The sequence below is a fragment of the Arachis stenosperma genome, chromosome 1, assembly GCF_014773155.1.
Source record: "Arachis stenosperma cultivar V10309 chromosome 1, arast.V10309.gnm1.PFL2, whole genome shotgun sequence".
Classification (NCBI taxonomy): Eukaryota; Viridiplantae; Streptophyta; class Magnoliopsida; order Fabales; family Fabaceae; genus Arachis; species Arachis stenosperma.
Window position 1 is genome coordinate 19,715,454 of NC_080377.1, and position 17,636 is coordinate 19,733,089.

Consider the following 17,636-nt stretch of genomic DNA (forward strand, 5'->3'; position numbering starts at 1 on the left):
TGTTTGTTTATTTATTTGTCTTTTGTTCAAAAGTCTTTCTGCTACATTTGAGATAATTGAAAAACTACTTTTTTTAAAACGCATATATGAAGTCTACCAAGACCTCATAAAGTGTTTCCTTAAAATCTGGTATCTCAGAATTTGTTTTAAAACAAACATCAAACAAACTTGAGTCGTTCATGCGTGACTGCGAACATATATTCACTGTATATAAGTACAAAGACTCGAAAAACTTTTAAGTTCTTATTTCAAAGCAAAAAAGTATCAAAGCACGATTCAACTCCTTCTTTTCATGTGCTTCTTATATTTTTATGTTGCGGACCAAAATCTTGCAGCTCTATTTATACCATATATATTTTTATGTTCGATTTTAATGCAGATTTTTTACAAGTTTAATTAAAAAATGAGAGTTTTATCTTTAACATTTAGCGATTTTATATCATGTGGATTTTTTTTTTTTGCGATTCTCTTTTGTTAATTGCCAGGAATACTTTAAAAAAGTCAAAAGATTTTAGAGATTAAATTCTGGTTCGATTTTTTATATACTTTTTAAATAGTTATTCAAATATTTTTATAATATTTTGACTTAAAAGCATAAATTATTTGTCAATTATAAAAATTATTTTTCACTTTTAAAAATATAATACAGTTTTTGTTTTTTTCTTACTTTAAAATATTTTTATCATATTTCAAAATTTTTAAAGGTACTTTTTTTTGTCATTAACAAATTTGGAAAATAATTATGATAGTGACTTACTCATTCGAGAGCAATTTTGGTTTCAATTTGTTCTCTTCAGTTTTGTGGTTTCAGAATTTTTTAACTATCTCTTCCTAACGTTTTTAATTTTTTTAATTTGATTTGTGATTTATTAACAGAATGATTAGTTATGAGTTTGTGAATATTCATTACCAAAAACACGGAAAAAAACTGGGTTAAAATCAAGAAAAATCATGACGATAATACATTAATAATGAATGGATATCCATAGCTAATTAATAAGGGCGATGCATTTTCATTTAATCACAGTTTTTGGCCTGTTAATCATACTTTTGTGACTTGTGAAAATATTTAAATAGCCATGATTTTTATATTATTGTCCACACTCCAAACCGTAACTAAATAACAACAATGTAACCAAGTATAATTTTATCACAATTTTTTTCATAACTAATATTGGCAGGTTGGGATTTTTTATCACATTTTTTTTTGTGGCTAAACATTACTGAGTTATTTAATCATGATTTTTTATGTGGTAAAATGAAAATATGTACAACAAATATTTGGCTGGATTTTTTTTACGCTTTTTTCCGTGACCAATATTGATCGACTATTTAACAACACATAAATCCGTAGTTAAAATTATTTTTTTATTAAAAAAAGCTCTCGGCCATAATTACCAATTGAATAGTTTTTTTTAAGGTGGATACTACCATGAAGATTTTACTATTGTCTTTATATGAAGATGCTTCTTTTTTATCATTAGATGATGAAATGTATGGTTTGATTTTGATGTGTTACAAAAGTGTTATTTTTTTTAAAGTGTGGCTAAACAAACAAAGTACACTTTTAACACAAGAATCTTCATAAAAAGATGTTTTTAGCATCTTCATTTGAGTAGTTGCCTTTTTTTAATTGTTATTCCATATATTTCTTTCTATATATATATATATTAACATGTTAAAAATATTTTATAATAATAAATACCATCAAAACAACAATAATAAATATTAGAGTTAAATACTTTTTTCGTCCCTAAGGTCTTGGCTCAAAATCAAAATCATCCCTGACCTTTTTTCGTTATTAAAATCATCCTCAACGTTACAAAACGTTATAAAATCATCCTTTTGTTCATGAACAATATTTTTTGGACAATTTTACTCTTAAACAAAAATTAAAAAAAAAAACATATAACTAAACGCAGATCTCACTTCTCTTCCTTTCTCATTCACAACAACAACCTTTCTTTCTTCTTCATCTTCTTCTCCAGTCTCCACGCAAATCTTCAACAACAACAATATCAACTATTTTTTATTTAAAAAAAATCAAACAGAATCAATAATAACAATATATCCAAATTCAAAAATCCATCACAACAACACCACTAGCTATTTTTTTAATTCCAAAAAAATCAAACAAAGCTAACACAAAATCAACAATAACAATATATTCAAATTCAAAAATCCAACAACAACAACACTACACTCAAATTTAAGACAAAAAATTCAAAATTCAATCTTTTAAACTCAAGAAAACGCAAAAAAGAGAGAACAGAGAACAGAGAAAAAAGAGAGAAAATGAACCCCAGAAGTTCCAAATCTGAAGAACAAGTCTTCTCTTTTTCATTTCCTTCTTTCCAGAGGTTCCAGATCCAAATGCCACATGAACCCCAAACCCACTCTATCCCGAGAAACCCTCTTCAAGCAGAGAACATGAACACAACCATTGATCTCTCTCGTAGAACGGCAATCATGAAGGAAAGCATTCGTTAGTCCTCGCCGGAACCTCTACCGTGACTCGTGACTCTTGACTCGCGACCGAAGCAACACCGAAGACAACAAACAGCTGCGGCGACTCGTGACTACCTGACTCATCCTCGCCACAACCTCCACTGGTGATGACAGAAGCTTCCTCCCCTCCCTTCCGTTTCCAGTTCCACTCCGGTTTAGTTCTTGCGGACAGATCCGAACCATTATAACTTCTCCAGGTCGAGTCTCCGCTTTGAGTTGAGACTCCATAAGAGCTCCGCACAGCGGTGATTGGCGCCGATGACTCAACACCGACTGTTGCTCTGCTTTGTTTCCTTCTTCTTTCTTTGCTTTTCTTTCTTCATCCTCTCTATTTCTTTTTTCTTTTGTTCTGCGTCTTTTGGTTTCTTTTTTTTTGTTTTTCTGTTTTAGGTGGGAGGGGTGGGGTGATTTATTTTTTTAATATTTTTTATTTTTGTTTAAGGGTAAAATTGTCCAACAAATGTTGTTTATGGACAAAAGGATGATTTTATAACGTTTTATAACGTTAGGGATGATTTTAATAACAAAAAAAGGTCAGGGATGAATTTGATTTTTAGCCCAAACCTTAGGGACGAAAAAAGTACTTAACCCTAAATATTAAAACAAAATAAAAATAGCAAACTAAGTAATAATGGTAAAGAATATGCATTCTTCATATAAATAGTTAAAAAATAAAATAAACCAAGTTCTATAATTCTATACGACAAAAAATAAAATTATCTCTAATAACATTATAAACTAGATATAAATTAAGATTAGAATAACAAGCACTACAAGAAACACCATTAAAATCGACGGCTAAATCGACAGCTTTTCTGTCGATAATATTAAAAATCGACGATAAAATTAACGATGTTAGTCATCGCTTTAAAATGTGTCGATTTTTCAAAAAAGTAATAAAATCGATGGCTTTTTGGGGTGTCGATAAACTTTTAAAAAAATCGACGACTACAGTGTCGATATTATAGGTTTAAAATTTTTACATATTTAATAAAAGCGACACCTTTGTCGTCGATAATATTATCTAAAATCGACGACACTTGTGTCGATATTTTTTCATTAAAATTGACAAATTAGCTATCGATTTAATTATTAAATTACCGACGTATTTTCTATTTTCTTTTGTCTATTTTACATTAAAATTCGACAACATTGCCATCGATTTTTGTCAATGTTAAATTTAAAAAGCAACAGCATTGTCGTCGATTTTATTGTAACCAAAGATGCAAATGATAAGAGCAGGGTCATATAGAACCACAAATTGGAATCTAAATTCATTAATTTCATATTGTAACAAATTAATAAACATACACTAATTATGCCACTACTATAATGTTTATAGAAATAAAAAAAGTTTTATAAGATGCAAATGAACTACTTACAAGATATGCTTTTACAAATAATTCAGAATAACCCCTTGTCTTTATGAATTGCTCCAAGATCTCATTGCACTACATATCCGGATTGTTATCAAGCATATCAATATAGCTGCATATTTTAATGGAAAAATGAGACAACTCAATTAAACACATGAAGAGCACACTAAATAGGAAACCCAATAAAAATAAGAATTCATACATGTGGCTGAAAGAAACCATCATAGTCCTCATCGAGTTCACTCATATCTATTCTTGCCTGTGTAAGTGAAACCTGAATGGCCATAACGATCAGGTAGCAATCATTAGATATCAGATAAATTGGTCAATCAAGACATGCTCTTGTGATTCCACTCAAATTTGTCAAAAGTTACTGCACGTACACACATAACACATTTGATGATTTAAAGAAGCATAATATATAACATATAAAATATTACATTATACATCTATGTATTATTAATAAGCTACTTATTAATGTAAATATCAGATAGGATGACTAAGTCATTGAGATCAAGTCCAGCATTGTTAAACTTAGTTTGCAGGGTGGTGAAGTTATCAAATGGAGCAGGAATGTTTCTTGTGGCTTCTGACAAATTAGAAACTAAGCCATCCCTTCTATTACAAGTTTCAATGAATATATCACAAGAACAAAACAAAATTAATTAAATTATAATATACCTGAGTATCAATGGCAGAGTACCCTGGCTTTATCATCTTGGGTGCTAAAGAAATGCAAGAAATTGCAAGCAGCCTAAGGGCCCATGCCTTTTGTTTCTGTTAGATCTTAAGGAATTAGAATCTATCTAATTCTTCTATATTCAAAAATAAAATATGAAAACATAAGATCATAGGATCATCTAAATAATAAGAAATTTGGTTCCTTTACCAGTATCCCATGGTTGGACAAGAACCGGTCTAGATAGTTGATAGAAAGGTAAGAAACAAGTGGATCCAAGCTGCAAGAAAACTGAAAAAAAAAAAAATAATTAAAAAGGGAAGCAACCCAAGATTTGATGAGTTTAAAAATGTGATCTTTTCACAAAAGGGACCTTGGAGATTAGAGAAATGAGTTCCCTTCTAACAGAGATGTTAAAGTTTGAAGCTTTGAGAGAGTGAAAGTAAGTGTGAGATGGAGTGTGTTGAGATTCAATGTGGAATAGTATCATCTATTACACAATTTCCTCTTAAGCAAACCCACATTGCGTCCAAATCATCAGCATTCAGTGTTCAATAAACAAGGAGAATGTCACCAACTGAGAAAAGTATCACAAGTTTAAGCAGATATAACCAATGAATAAGTTAGCCAGAAAATGATACCTTCAGAAACCTGTACTTTGCCAATTGCTGTACTCTATGACTGACTGATCCTTCTTCAGGTTTCTGCATTAAGGCACATAAATTTTCAAGAACATAGTTAATCATAGTTACCATATACAAAGATACATAAAAAAGAATAGTTACCATAGAATTAACATAATAAATTTTATACACAAGAAAGTAGTTAATCAAACAGTGTATTCACTAGTTGTATTATCTTTCTAAAAAATTCAATTGATATATAACTAGTGTTGGTTAAATAAATACCTTTAAACTTGTGAACCAGATCAACACCATCAACAACCCGAATTCATGAATCAGCAGATGTGATAAGTACCTCTGATGAACTTCCTGGGGCAAACTGTTCATGAGCTTCAGTTAGAAAGATTAGCATAATTGAATAAGCATTGTAACAAAGTAAAAGCATATCAAACTAATCAGGCACCCTTCTTTAGCCTTTTGGTTTTATTTTTCCTTTGTTTAACATTTTTTACATGAAAAAAGGAGCATATCTCATATAGGTGCACAGCAGTAAATGATTCTTTTACCTGGAAACCTGTAATTTTTTTGAGATGTGATTTCTTCTTCTTGTTCTGCAGATTGATCTGACTTTTTTGTTGCAACTTATTTTCTGAACAAAAAGTAAAAATATAACAATCAGTGCCCCCGTAATCACCAGAAAATAGTGCATGGACAGGCACAGTTTATAAAAATTATTAGAAAATAAAGTCTCAGCGATGGTACCTGATATGTTATATAAGTGGCAACTGCCCTTGTAAGAACCAACCAGTGCACTCTGCAGGAACCAGCAAATTTGATTGAGATGCAACTAAAAAAGTTGAATTTCCAAATGTTGTGAATGGATGCATATTAATCTTTAGACCAACCTGACCATCGGGTGTATAACAAGCAGCAGTAACCATCTCATGCATATCACTGATAAACAAAAAGTTGGCGGAGGAAAAAATTGCTTTCACTGATAAACTTAACCATCCTATTACACATTAGAGGACTTGTGTACAATTAATCCTATATGCAGCAAAGACAGATACTCTTGACAAAATTGTACCTGTCTGGCACAATTATGGGGCAAATTGGGTTTGATTTGGTAGAGATATAATGCACTGGGAACTTATTCAAATTTTATTGTGAAGAGGGAGAAGACTACTATGATATAGACACATAAATTTTATACTAGAACGAAGTATGAAAAAGTAACGATTTTACATGCCTTCTAGTAGAAACTTGGAATCGTACCAGCTTCCACGCTTTTCTTCTGCTTTTCTTTGAAAATGTCGAGCAAAATCCTCTTCATTTCAAGCTCTGAAAAAGAGCAAGTTAGGGTTACAGATTAAGTGAAACCATAATTCCAAATTTTAATACAATTCGAATTAATTGCTAAATTGAACAAAGAGATTGAGATAACAGAATGAAATTCTTCATATAGCGGGTAAAATCAAAGCAGCTGCATGGAAGAATTAGAAAATATGAGATATGGAGCAAGCAGAGACTTTACAAAAATCACAGAAACTTAAAAAAAAAAGAAGGAAATCAACCATTCGCAGAGCATAGAAGAAGAACTCCATTCGAAAATCGTAAATTCAGAATCACAATTCACAAAACAAGAAAACAGCATAGAAAAGTAAAGAGAAAAGGAACTGTGAAATCATTTGTTGCAAATTAAAGTAGCACTCATAATAGTTCATGTGACAAATTGCTGGAGATTCATACGAAGAAGGAGGTGTTACAACGTGTTTTCGATTTGAAACAGGGGGCGGAGGGGCGGCGGCGCGTGTGTGACGGGTGCGGGAGCAGCAGAGCAACAACACGGTGGCAGCAGAGCGAAGAGGCGCAGCGGCATCAGAGAAGTAGGATTGGTGAAATGGAGAAGGCGCCAATTGGGGTTAACTTCTGAGATAAACTGAGGTGAATTGGGGAGAAACGAGGGACGCGGGAACTAAAAGCGGGCAAAAACTTTTTGTTGATTTAACGTCGATTTTTATTTGAAAAAAAAATTAACACTTTAACCGTCTATTTTATATAATAAATCTAAACTATCCATCTCATTTTAGTTTAAATTTATCGACGGCCTAATATAATAAATATTAAAATCGACGACAATCCTATCGATTTTAAAGGAAAAAAAAAATATTCCTCTCCAATCTCTATCGGCAATACAACACTAGCATAGGTACGTTCTAAGTTTCTAAAATAATAGACAACTTCATCGTCGATTTTAATATTTTATTTTAATTTTTATTTTCTTATTTTATCGACGGTAAAACCGTCGAAAATTATCGACGAAGATTTTACCGTCGATTTTTTAATGTCGATAATTACCCTTTTTCTTGTAGTGAAGGCACGAGGTTCATAAATCCGACTAAGTGTATAGCACATGATCATAGAAGGTAGGTACTTCATCACCGTATTTTTATTGTAGAAATTGGAGAGTTGCCACTTGATCTTTATCTTCTTGAAGTTGCCTCTCTAAATCTGTGACATGCTGTTGCGATGTACTGCTAGAACCTCCGCAACTTATAACTCCAAAGATGCACTTTGACTTACCAAAACCACTGGAACATGTAGCATTACTAAAATCATGTACTCGCTTACCATTTTCAAAACCACAGACTTTTCCAATCGCATCATCTGTATAAGTCAAGACTTTTGAATGAATACCTTCAGTGGCAGCATGCTTTTGATCTTGAGGCAAATGTTCTGCTATTTTTTTCCTACAAACAAATGCACATTGCATTAGAGTAGTGTATTCATATAATTAATGCATTAAAAAAATATACATCCGTATAAAAAAAAAGAATAATTCTCCACATACAAGTATTTTTTTATACAAGTCTTTACAAGTTATTTATATTAACGCGCTTCGAATCGTTACTGCACGTTTTCACTGCACCTTCTTCTTCTTCTTGCTGCAGTTCTTCTTCCTCTTCCTCTTCTTCTTTTTCTTTTCTTTTATTTCTTACCTTCTCTTTCTCCTTCATCATTTACATGCTTTTTTCTCTATTTTCTTTCTTCATTATTCTCGATTTATATTATTTTTTGACATCAAACTCTGAAATCATTTTAAAAGAAGAAGAAGCAGCAGAAGATGAGGAGGAGAAAGAGAAACAGTTCTGAATTATGCATAAGGTGTACTTTAACGAATTTTTGGTGTATTTCTTAAATCCTTTGGGTGTAGTTTTGTAATCCTTTGGGTGTATTTCTGTAATTATTTGGGTGAATTCCTGTAACTGTTTCGGTGTATTTATGTAATCATTTGGGTGTATTTCTGAAGTTCCATTATCTTCAAATTTGGCAAGAAACTCGTTTTCATGGAGGAAGAAGAAGAAGAGTCGTTCATAATGCATGGTGAATAGCGCACTTTGGAAACAGGAAGTGGTTGAATAACGTGCGTTTATTTACTCTTGAATGTGGGAGTGTAATGCGTGTGTTTTGTTGGGCTTGAGCCAACTTGTGCCAACTTGTAAGACTTGTAAGCCAAAAAGACTTGTATGTGTAGCTGGCCTCTAAAAAAAATTCAAACACTCACGACTAATCGTTGTCCTTCCCCGCGTACATAACTCCCATCTTTCGTTAGCAAAGTTGATACAATAACCTCAATTTGACATACAGGCCTTCCTAAGTTTTTCTTCTAATACAATAAATAGAATATTAAAAGTAATCACAAATTTAATTATAAATGATAATTTTATGGAAATAGTATAACAGTACTAGGCACAATAAAAAAATGTACCATCTGAGTTTCTCTTCTAACATTGCTTTTACTTCCACCGGCATGTGAAACTATAAGCTTCTCACGATTTTTGGCGTTCTGCAAACATTGTTTCTATGATTTTTAAGAACAAGAAATTAGTAAATAAATGTTACCAGATATCCATAGCCAATATTCAATAAAAAACACAAAAGCATAGAATAACTATTTACCTTTGTTTTAGGGTCCATATAATAATTCACAAAAGCAATCCATTCAACAGGTGGTATGTCTGAGGGATTCGCAAGTAGAATTTTTGCCTTTCTTTTGTTAGGATAGAAGTATTGTCCTCGTACATTATACATATGGGCCTTCCATCTATCACCTAAGGTTCTCAAAGCCCATTTGACGCAAGCAGCATAATCAAACTCAAAATTTTCCTTAAAATAATTCATAGATGAAATCAATTATTAAATGATAGCAAATCAATAAAAATTCACATCAAAGTGAAATAAACTTACTTCAATAAATTTTCACTATCTTTTTGTGTTATCTTCTGGCATGTTATCCCATCTTTTGATTGATATGAGACAAAATCTAATTCGACGAGCTACTTGACCAAGAAATCTCACAAACAGGTTAGAGCCGTTATCTCGACCTTGTCCATCTGCGTCCAATTCCATCATGACTTTTTCACTTATTTTCAAGGCCCAAACTTGAATCGCTGTCATCTTGCGAGTGATGATTTATTTGGTAGAGGTGTCTGAATTCATGGAAGAACGTCAAGTCAAACTAAACGAAGAAAAAAAAACCTAAATGGCATAGGTGACAAACTTATATCTATCAAATTAATTGCACACATATATATCACTAATTAATCTAAATTGCATACTCATCTAATCTGAATTGCATACATATATCGGTACCAAACTAACCATAGTATTAGATAATAAAAGCACAGTGGGTTGGTTCGAAATTGTTTTTAAAATCCTGAACTTACTAGTTAAACAAGTGCGGCTTTAATAAAACGGGAAGTTAGATTGTATAGTTCAAGGTTTCATTACACTAAAAAAGGTTAACAATAAAGTAAACATATATATTGCTAATATGTCCATGCATGATTAATCAAGATAAAAATACTATTATTAAAGCAAAGTATATAAAAACAAAAACCAATTCAAGGGCCATATTGCCGACTACAACCAGTTATATTTTTATCCCACATATGAATTGTTCTTGATCATGTATAAAATGTATAAAGACTACAAGCAAAAATATTATATTATGGTGTCTAATAATTTTAATATATATATATATATATATATATATATATATATATATATATATATATATATATATATATTACACATATCTAAGAGAAGACAGGAAAAACACAAATAGGCTAGGTAAAGAGAAAACAGAGAAGAAGCCAAAACTAAAGGAAACAAAACTAAAGCACAAAAATTAAAAAAAAAAGGATGAAATAAGAAACTAGCCAGCACAAGTACCACTTTTAGAAAATAAAATCAACCAGCACAAGAACAATCTAACATTGTAGGTCAAAACACAATGCTGCACAAGATAACGAGCAATACATAAACAGCAAAATTTACCTAACCAAGGCCATGCCCTAAAATGGTAACCATTTCAGCTGAAATCAATTTCGGGCTCTGAGGTGACATAGCCTCTTAATTTGCTTAAAAAATATTAAAAAGGATAGAACTATAACATATGTAATTTATTTTATAGGAGCATTTGGATCACAAAATTTGACACCAATACTATTTCCTTGTTGCTTGAAAAAACAAGTTAGAGTTTGAATAAACCTACCTTTGACCTTCACAAGAAGTGACTCATTTTTATCTCTCTTATTTTTGTATAAAAAAGTAGCCATCAAAACTAAGAGTTAAAGATGAACTTCAAAACAAAATTAAAACCTGACGATGAACTTTTGTTGCTCAACAAATTAGTTTATAAATTGATTTCTCAAGGCTTATGAAACGTAATTTAAATAAGCACAATGTATGGCTTTTTTTCTTTCTTCAACATCGAAATGAGTTTAATTAATACTTTGTAATTAAATTAGTTATTATTCTAATTAATCATAGTTAGTAGTTCCTAAAATTAATTAGAGCTATTTTGTTAAACATAAACATGGAAATTCCAAAAGATACTATACCTCTCTCTAGCTCATCTATCTAAAAAGTCTTCACCTTATTAACATTATTATGCATCACAACTTTAATTTCATTCAGTCAAATAATAATTTTAATCTATATTATTATATTCACTTACTTCCCTCCTCCTCTATTTAATTTCAAATCAACTTATACTCCATCTGAAAGTTAGTTATAAACATGTAGTTATTTTTGAACTGTGGGTCATCGGAATAAAATAAATTTTGCATGTTCTTTATTATTTGTATTTCTTATCCTTTTATTCTTTACTATTTATTTATGGTGGAATTAAATTTTGATTATGTCGGAGATGCATACTTGAGAGTACAGACACAAGAGTCACAATAATCATCACCAAACTATTGGAAGAGAATTCAATGCTTCAATACTATTGAAAAAATATAACTAATATAAAAAATAATTTTTAGTCGAAAAGTAGTTTCTAAAATTAGTTTCTTTTTGTACTCTGTTTCTACTCCTTTTTATAATTTTAACATTTATTTTCAATTTAATCATTCTTTTTACATCATGAAAGTCTCTAAACTAATTCATATTGTAGAATTTAGCACTGGAATTGCATTTGGCCAAAAAGAACACAGACAGAATAATGTGCATAGTAAAAAAAGAAAGAAATAGTGAAATTGAACGTATATGATTAGGTTTATTTGGTTACACTACAATGTAATTTTTATATTGGTAATGAACAACATAAACACACTAAGAAACTATTGTTTAATCAAGAAGGGAAAATTAACAACTCCAGCTAGTTAATAATAATAGAAAGTGTGAAAATTGCGAATCATGAACCGCATCTAAAATCAAATAATTAGCATACCTTATTAATTTTTAGTGAAAACATTGGGAAGGAGGGAGAAGAAACCAACTATTGGAAACTAGAAAAAAAATCTGCACCCTAATATTTATCTGAGGTTAGGATTTAAATTTGAGAAAAGTATGAACTGCATAAAAATATTTTGAAAGGGTTAGAGGAAAACACCAAATTAAGCACGAAATTTGGAAGTGGACATCGATCAATTTCGCTATAGTGATCATTGGATCTGTGGCAATTGAGAAAGCCCATCTCAAGTTGGTGACAGACAAACAAAAACATTAGAAAGCTCCACAAAATTTGGCCACATAGATACAAAACATTATAAGTAGTTACCATAGTCATAAAGATTTACTACTGTTTATCGTTCATGGGTACCTTCCCATTGGTAACTCCCATGTTTTTGGTAGTGATTGTTATGGAAGTAGTGAAGGATGCATTTTTTTTAATGATTTGCAGTTTACTGACAATGCATCATTTATAGAATGTTGATATTTAAAGAATATGGTATGTATTTGTTATGAATAGAATCTAACATGATCGAGTCTAATAAGGAAAGCAAAAATTTATAAATGCATCACTCCTTGTATAAACTGAACAATCACTTCCAAAATTTATTGACTACATTTTATTGGAACTATAACTATACATTATAATGTTAATTGTTTAGAAATATTATTACAATCCTCTTATCTATGTGTTCGTTGTTGGGGAATTGCATGCAAGGAAGACAACAAATAACATCATAATAAGGCGCACCAACAATTAGTTATTGTTGATGATGATGTCTACTAATTAGGTTATTAACTTTTTGTAACACTCTATCACGCTTTATTATGTTTAAGTCATAACTTTACGATGATCAACTATATTATCATATAACACCAGTTGATAACATATAAAAGGAAGATATATATTAGTATGAACATGTAAATTGCATTTCACAATATCATTTTTCCTTTTCATAAATCGCACACATGTTCCAACATTTTAAATATACAGAGAAAACAAAGATCGGTACTCAACTCACGAAGGGGCTACCAAGATCGGTACTCAGGCAATTTGATCTTCACTCTCCAATATCTCCTCTTCTTAAATTAAGCATCCAAGAAGAGATTTGTATTAGTCATTGATAAATCCATATTTTATGATAAGTTTTGGATTAAAAAGAGTGAAATTTATTAACTTATACTTATACTTTAAAAATACCTACATTTATGAATTCTCTTCTAATTGTGTTTAATTGTTAAAAATATGCTTTTTATGCTTTATTGTCAATTTAATTTTATTTTTATTCCATTCGATGTCTTGATGTGTTTGTTTGAGTGAGCTAAGGTTTAGAAGACAAGGATGACTTGAAAAAAATAGAAGAAAAACATGCAAAAGTAGCGAATTATGAATAAATGAAGGATTTGCGTGCAAAACTATTATTCCTAATCTTTTTGTACTAAATTGATCATAATTTGAGCTATAGAGGTCCAAATGAGGCGATTCCAGTGCCATTAGAAAGCTAACATCCGGGGTTTCAAAATGATATGCATATGTCTATAGTGGACGTTGAGTTTGAGCATGCACACGAACACACTTGTGCGTACCCGCAAGTCTGGTTGCGTGCCTCGTTTAAAATGGCACGTGACCCATGATTTCTAACTCATTTTATGTCCAATCCAACTCATTTATGATACTATTGAACCAAGGATTGAAGGGAGATGAACCAAGTAGTCATAGTTGAGATTTTTATCATATTTTAGGCCAATTCTAGAGAAAGAAGCTCCAACTTCTCTTTAGAATTTTTGAGTTTTAGGTCAGTTTTCTCTTTAATTTTAGATTTTGATATTGTTTTAGCTTAGTTTTCTTCATATTTTCTTGTTTTAGTATCTTAATTTACTTAGTTTTTCTCGTTACTTTCTCTATTTTTGTTTTTTTCAGTTTATAAATACTTGTTGAATTTCTAATTTCCTTTTAATGCACTTGATATTTCATGTTTATTGATGATTAATTGAGTTGCTATTATTATTTTTTGAATTTAGTAGTCATAGATTTTATTAATTCATGCAAATTTATGATGCTTTGTTTATATACCTTCTAAGTGTTTGATGAAATGTCTCACCTAGTTATAGAGTAAAATTTTGTATTTTTAGCTTGGAATTAAGAACTTAGGTGACCTTGAGTCATTGATATCCAACATTGATTGGTGATTGAGAGTTGTTAGCTAATTTTATTTTCACTAATGCTAGTCTTTCACTAAGCATAATTAGTGAGTTAGTTAGGATTTATGGATTAAGATCAATTACGCCTACTTGACTTTTCTCAATGTTTAAGGGTTGACTAAGTGGGATTAACTTGTCATTATTATTATGTTTGTGGTTATTAACAAGGATAATGAATTTTGACTCTCAACCCTTGCCAAGATCTTTTTAACATTTGAGTTCTCTTTTTCTTCACAAGTTAATTGCTTTAATTACTTTCTTGTCATTTAAATTGTTGCCAATTGCTATTAAACCCCGATCTCTCATAGCCAATGATGTGCACACCCAATTGCAATTCCGTGGAAAAATGACCCAATATTTAAAACTCCCGGTTATTTGATTTGAATTGTGACAATCTTATTAAACTTTGATAGGGTTGTCGGTTTAGGACTATACTTATAACGAATTCGAATTTTAACTTGTGAATTTTTAAATCGGCATCTAGCCCTCATCAGCCATCGGAAAACACAAAAAGTCTAGCTCCATTTCCTTCCATGAACCCATCCATGAATTGGACATACCACGATCCACATCTAGAAAAATAGAGGAAATAACGGGTGAGAATCTAAATTTTTAGTAGGATTTCAAAATCAAATTACATCTACATAATGAAATGTGACCTTAAGCATCCTATTTTCCATTCCCCTTGGTCCACTCATCCTCGTAACAATCTAACAAACACATCCAAGAAATGCAAGTTCAAGACATATGATGCACAAAATTTTAATCCCAATATCAAAATCAAGATTTCTTATGATTTTGTACCACTAACCAGCAAGTGCATTGGGTCGTCCAAGTAATACCTTACGTGAGTAAGGGTCGATCCCACGGAGATTGTTGGGTTTTGAAGCAAGCTATGATTATTTTATTATTCTTAGTCAGGATGTCAATTATAATTATCAGTTTGAATAACGAAAAATAAAAGAGCATAAAATAAATAATTGTTACTTTAATAATGGGGAATATGTTGGAGTTTTGGAGATGCTTTGTCTGCTTTATTTCAGCTTTTCTCTTGTAATCCTCTTTCCACACGCAAGGCTCCTTTCATGGCAAGCTATATGTAGGGTGTCACCGTTGTCAATGGCTACTTCCCATTCTCTCAATGAAAATGGTTCAAATGCTCTGTCACAGCACGGCTAATCAGCTGGTGGTTCTCGATCATGTCGGAATAGAATCCATTGATTCTTTTGCATTTATCATCACGTCCAACACTCGCGAGTTTGAAGCTCGTCACAGTCATCCAATCCCAGAATCCTACTCGGAATACCACAGACAAGGTTTAGACTTTCCGGATTCTCATGAATGCCGCCATCAATTCCAGCTTATACCACGAAGATTCTGATTAAGGAATCTAAGAGATACTCATTCAATCTGATGTAGAATGGAGGTGGTTCTTAGGCACACGTTCATGGATTGAGGAAGGTGATGAGTGTCACGGATCATCACCTTCTTCATAGTTAAGCGCGAATGAACATCTCAGATAAGAACAAGCGTGTTTGAATGGAAAACAAAAGTAATTGCATTAATTTATCGAGACGCTGCAGAGCTCCTCACCCCCAACAATGGAGTTTAGAGACTCATGCCGTCAAAGAGTATAAAATCCAGATCTAAAAATGTCATGAGATACAAAATAAATCTCTAAAAGTTGTTTAAATACTAAACTAGTAACCTAGGTTTACAAAGAATGAGTAAACTAAGATAATTGGTGCAGAAATCCACTTTTGGGGCCCACTTGGTGTGTGCTGGGGCTGAGACTTAAGCCTCTCACGTGCTTGGGCTGTTTTTGGAGTTGAACGCCAGGTTGTAACGTGTTTTGGGTGTTGAACTCCAACTTGTAACCTGTTTCTGGCGCTGGACGCCAGACTGCAACATGGAACTGGCGTTGAACGCCAGTTTACGTCATCTATCTTCGTGCAAAGTATGGACTATTATATATTTCTGGAAAGCCCTGAATGTCTACTTTTCAACCCAATTGAGAGCGCGTCAATTGGACTTCTGTAGCTCCAAAAAATCTATTCCGAGTGCAGGGAGGTCAGGATTCAACAACATCAGCAGTCCTTTTTCAGCCTAACTCAGATTTTTGCTCAGCTCCCTCAATTTCAGCCAGAAAATACCTGAAATCACAGAAAAACACACAAACTCATAGTAAAGTCTAGAAATATAATTTTTGCTTGAAAACTAATAAAATTCTATTAAAAACTAATAAAACATACTAAAATCTATATGAAATTACCCCCAAAAAGCGTATAAAATATCCGCTCATCACAACACCAAACTTAAACTGTTGCTTGTCCTCAAGCAACTAGATAAATAAAAGAGGATAAAAAGAAATCAAGAAGCAATAATATCTCAGAGTTTTAAGTGAAGCTCAGATTCTAATTAGATGAGCGGGGCTAGTAGCTTTTTGCTTCTAAACAGTTTTGACATCTCACTTTATCCTTTGAAATTCAGAATGATTGGCATCCATAGGAACTCAGAATTCAGATAGTATTATTGATTCTCCTAGTTTAGTATGTTGATTCTTGAACACAGCTACTTTATGAGTCTTGGCCGTGACCCTAAGCACTTTGTTTTCCAGTATTACCACCGGATACATAAATGGCAGAGACACATAACTGGGTGAACCTTTTTAGATTGTGACTTAGCTTTGCTCAAGTCTCCAATTAGAGGTTTCCAGAGTTCTTAAGCACACTCTTTTGCTTTGGATCACGACTTTAACCACTCAGTCTCAAGCTTTTCACTTGGACCTGCATGCCACAAGCACATGGTTAGGGACAGCTTGATTTAGCCGCTTAGACTTAGATTTATTTCCTTGGGCCCTCCTATCCATTGATGCTCAAAGCCTTGGATCCTTTTCACCTTTGCCTTTTGGTTTAAAGGGCTATTGGCTTTTTCTACCTCTTTTTCTTGCTTTTTTTCTGCTTTTTCTTGCTTCAAGAATCAATTTCATGATTTTTCAGATCATCAATAACATTTCTCTTGTTCATCATTCTTTCAGGAGCCAATAATTTTAACATTCATAAAATTCAATATAAAAAATATGCACTGTTCAGGCATTCATTCAGAAGACAAAAAGTATTGCCACCACATATAAATAATTAAAATTTTCCTTATTAAGAACTCGAAAAAATATTGCCTCTTTATTCTAAAAATCTACTATTTTATTCATGTTTGATGATGATGAGAAAAATAAATTATAACTTAATTGGAGATAAAATCAAAATAGAGATACTAATTACTATTACTAATATATAACTTCTAAGGTAAATTCATAATAAGAACAGTTATCACAGGGTTAAGGCAAAGATTAGGACTCAACAACCTTTATTTTGGAAAGTGGGTGTTCCTCTAGTCCGTGGGATGTTTGATCCTTCAAGAGATAATTTCTGACGCTTCAGTTCCTTCAAGTCACATCCTTGCTCTTCCTGTTACCTTAGGTGCCATGATCTTGATGAGTTTTAGCTCAGT

The 17,636-nt window shown here is 31.9% G+C and overlaps 1 protein-coding gene across 3 annotated transcripts; it reads right to left on the reverse strand.

Annotated features, from left to right (window-relative positions):
- Positions 1 to 1,810: 1,810 nt before the first annotated feature.
- On the reverse strand, positions 1,811 to 6,397 carry LOC130963747 (uncharacterized). Of its 3 annotated transcripts, XR_009079881.1 has the most exons (10): positions 6,092 to 6,388; positions 5,949 to 6,000; positions 5,753 to 5,835; positions 5,472 to 5,565; positions 5,205 to 5,267; positions 4,774 to 4,854; positions 4,566 to 4,661; positions 4,087 to 4,158; positions 3,891 to 3,996; positions 1,811 to 2,001 (listed from the first exon to the last, which is right to left on the reverse strand). XR_009079881.1 is itself a non-coding variant. In XM_057889837.1 (9 exons), the coding sequence occupies exons 1-9, from the start codon at positions 6,130 to 6,132 to the stop codon at positions 3,988 to 3,990; spliced, it is 591 nt and encodes a 196-aa protein (XP_057745820.1). In that variant the 5' UTR covers positions 6,133 to 6,388; the 3' UTR covers positions 3,763 to 3,987. The 3 variants fall into 3 exon arrangements, 1 of the variants encoding a protein (XP_057745820.1); XM_057889837.1 differs by lacking the exon at positions 1,811 to 2,001 and having other exon boundaries at positions 3,763 to 3,996; XR_009079887.1 differs by lacking the exon at positions 1,811 to 2,001 and having other exon boundaries at positions 3,822 to 3,996; positions 4,087 to 4,257; positions 6,092 to 6,397.
- Positions 6,398 to 17,636: the final 11,239 nt, after the last annotated feature.

Coding starts and splice junctions, on each gene's coding strand:
- LOC130963747 (XM_057889837.1), bottom strand. CDS start 6,132: ATGAGATGGTTACTGCTGCTTGTTATACACCCGATGGTCAG. Junction 6,001..6,091: donor GTTATACACCCGATGGTCAG/GTTGGTCTAAAG, acceptor TGGTTCCTGCAG/AGTGCACTGGTTGGTTCTTA. Junction 4,159..4,565: donor ACTCTGCCATTGATACTCAG/GTATATTATAAT, acceptor ATGGCCATTCAG/GTTTCACTTACACAGGCAAG.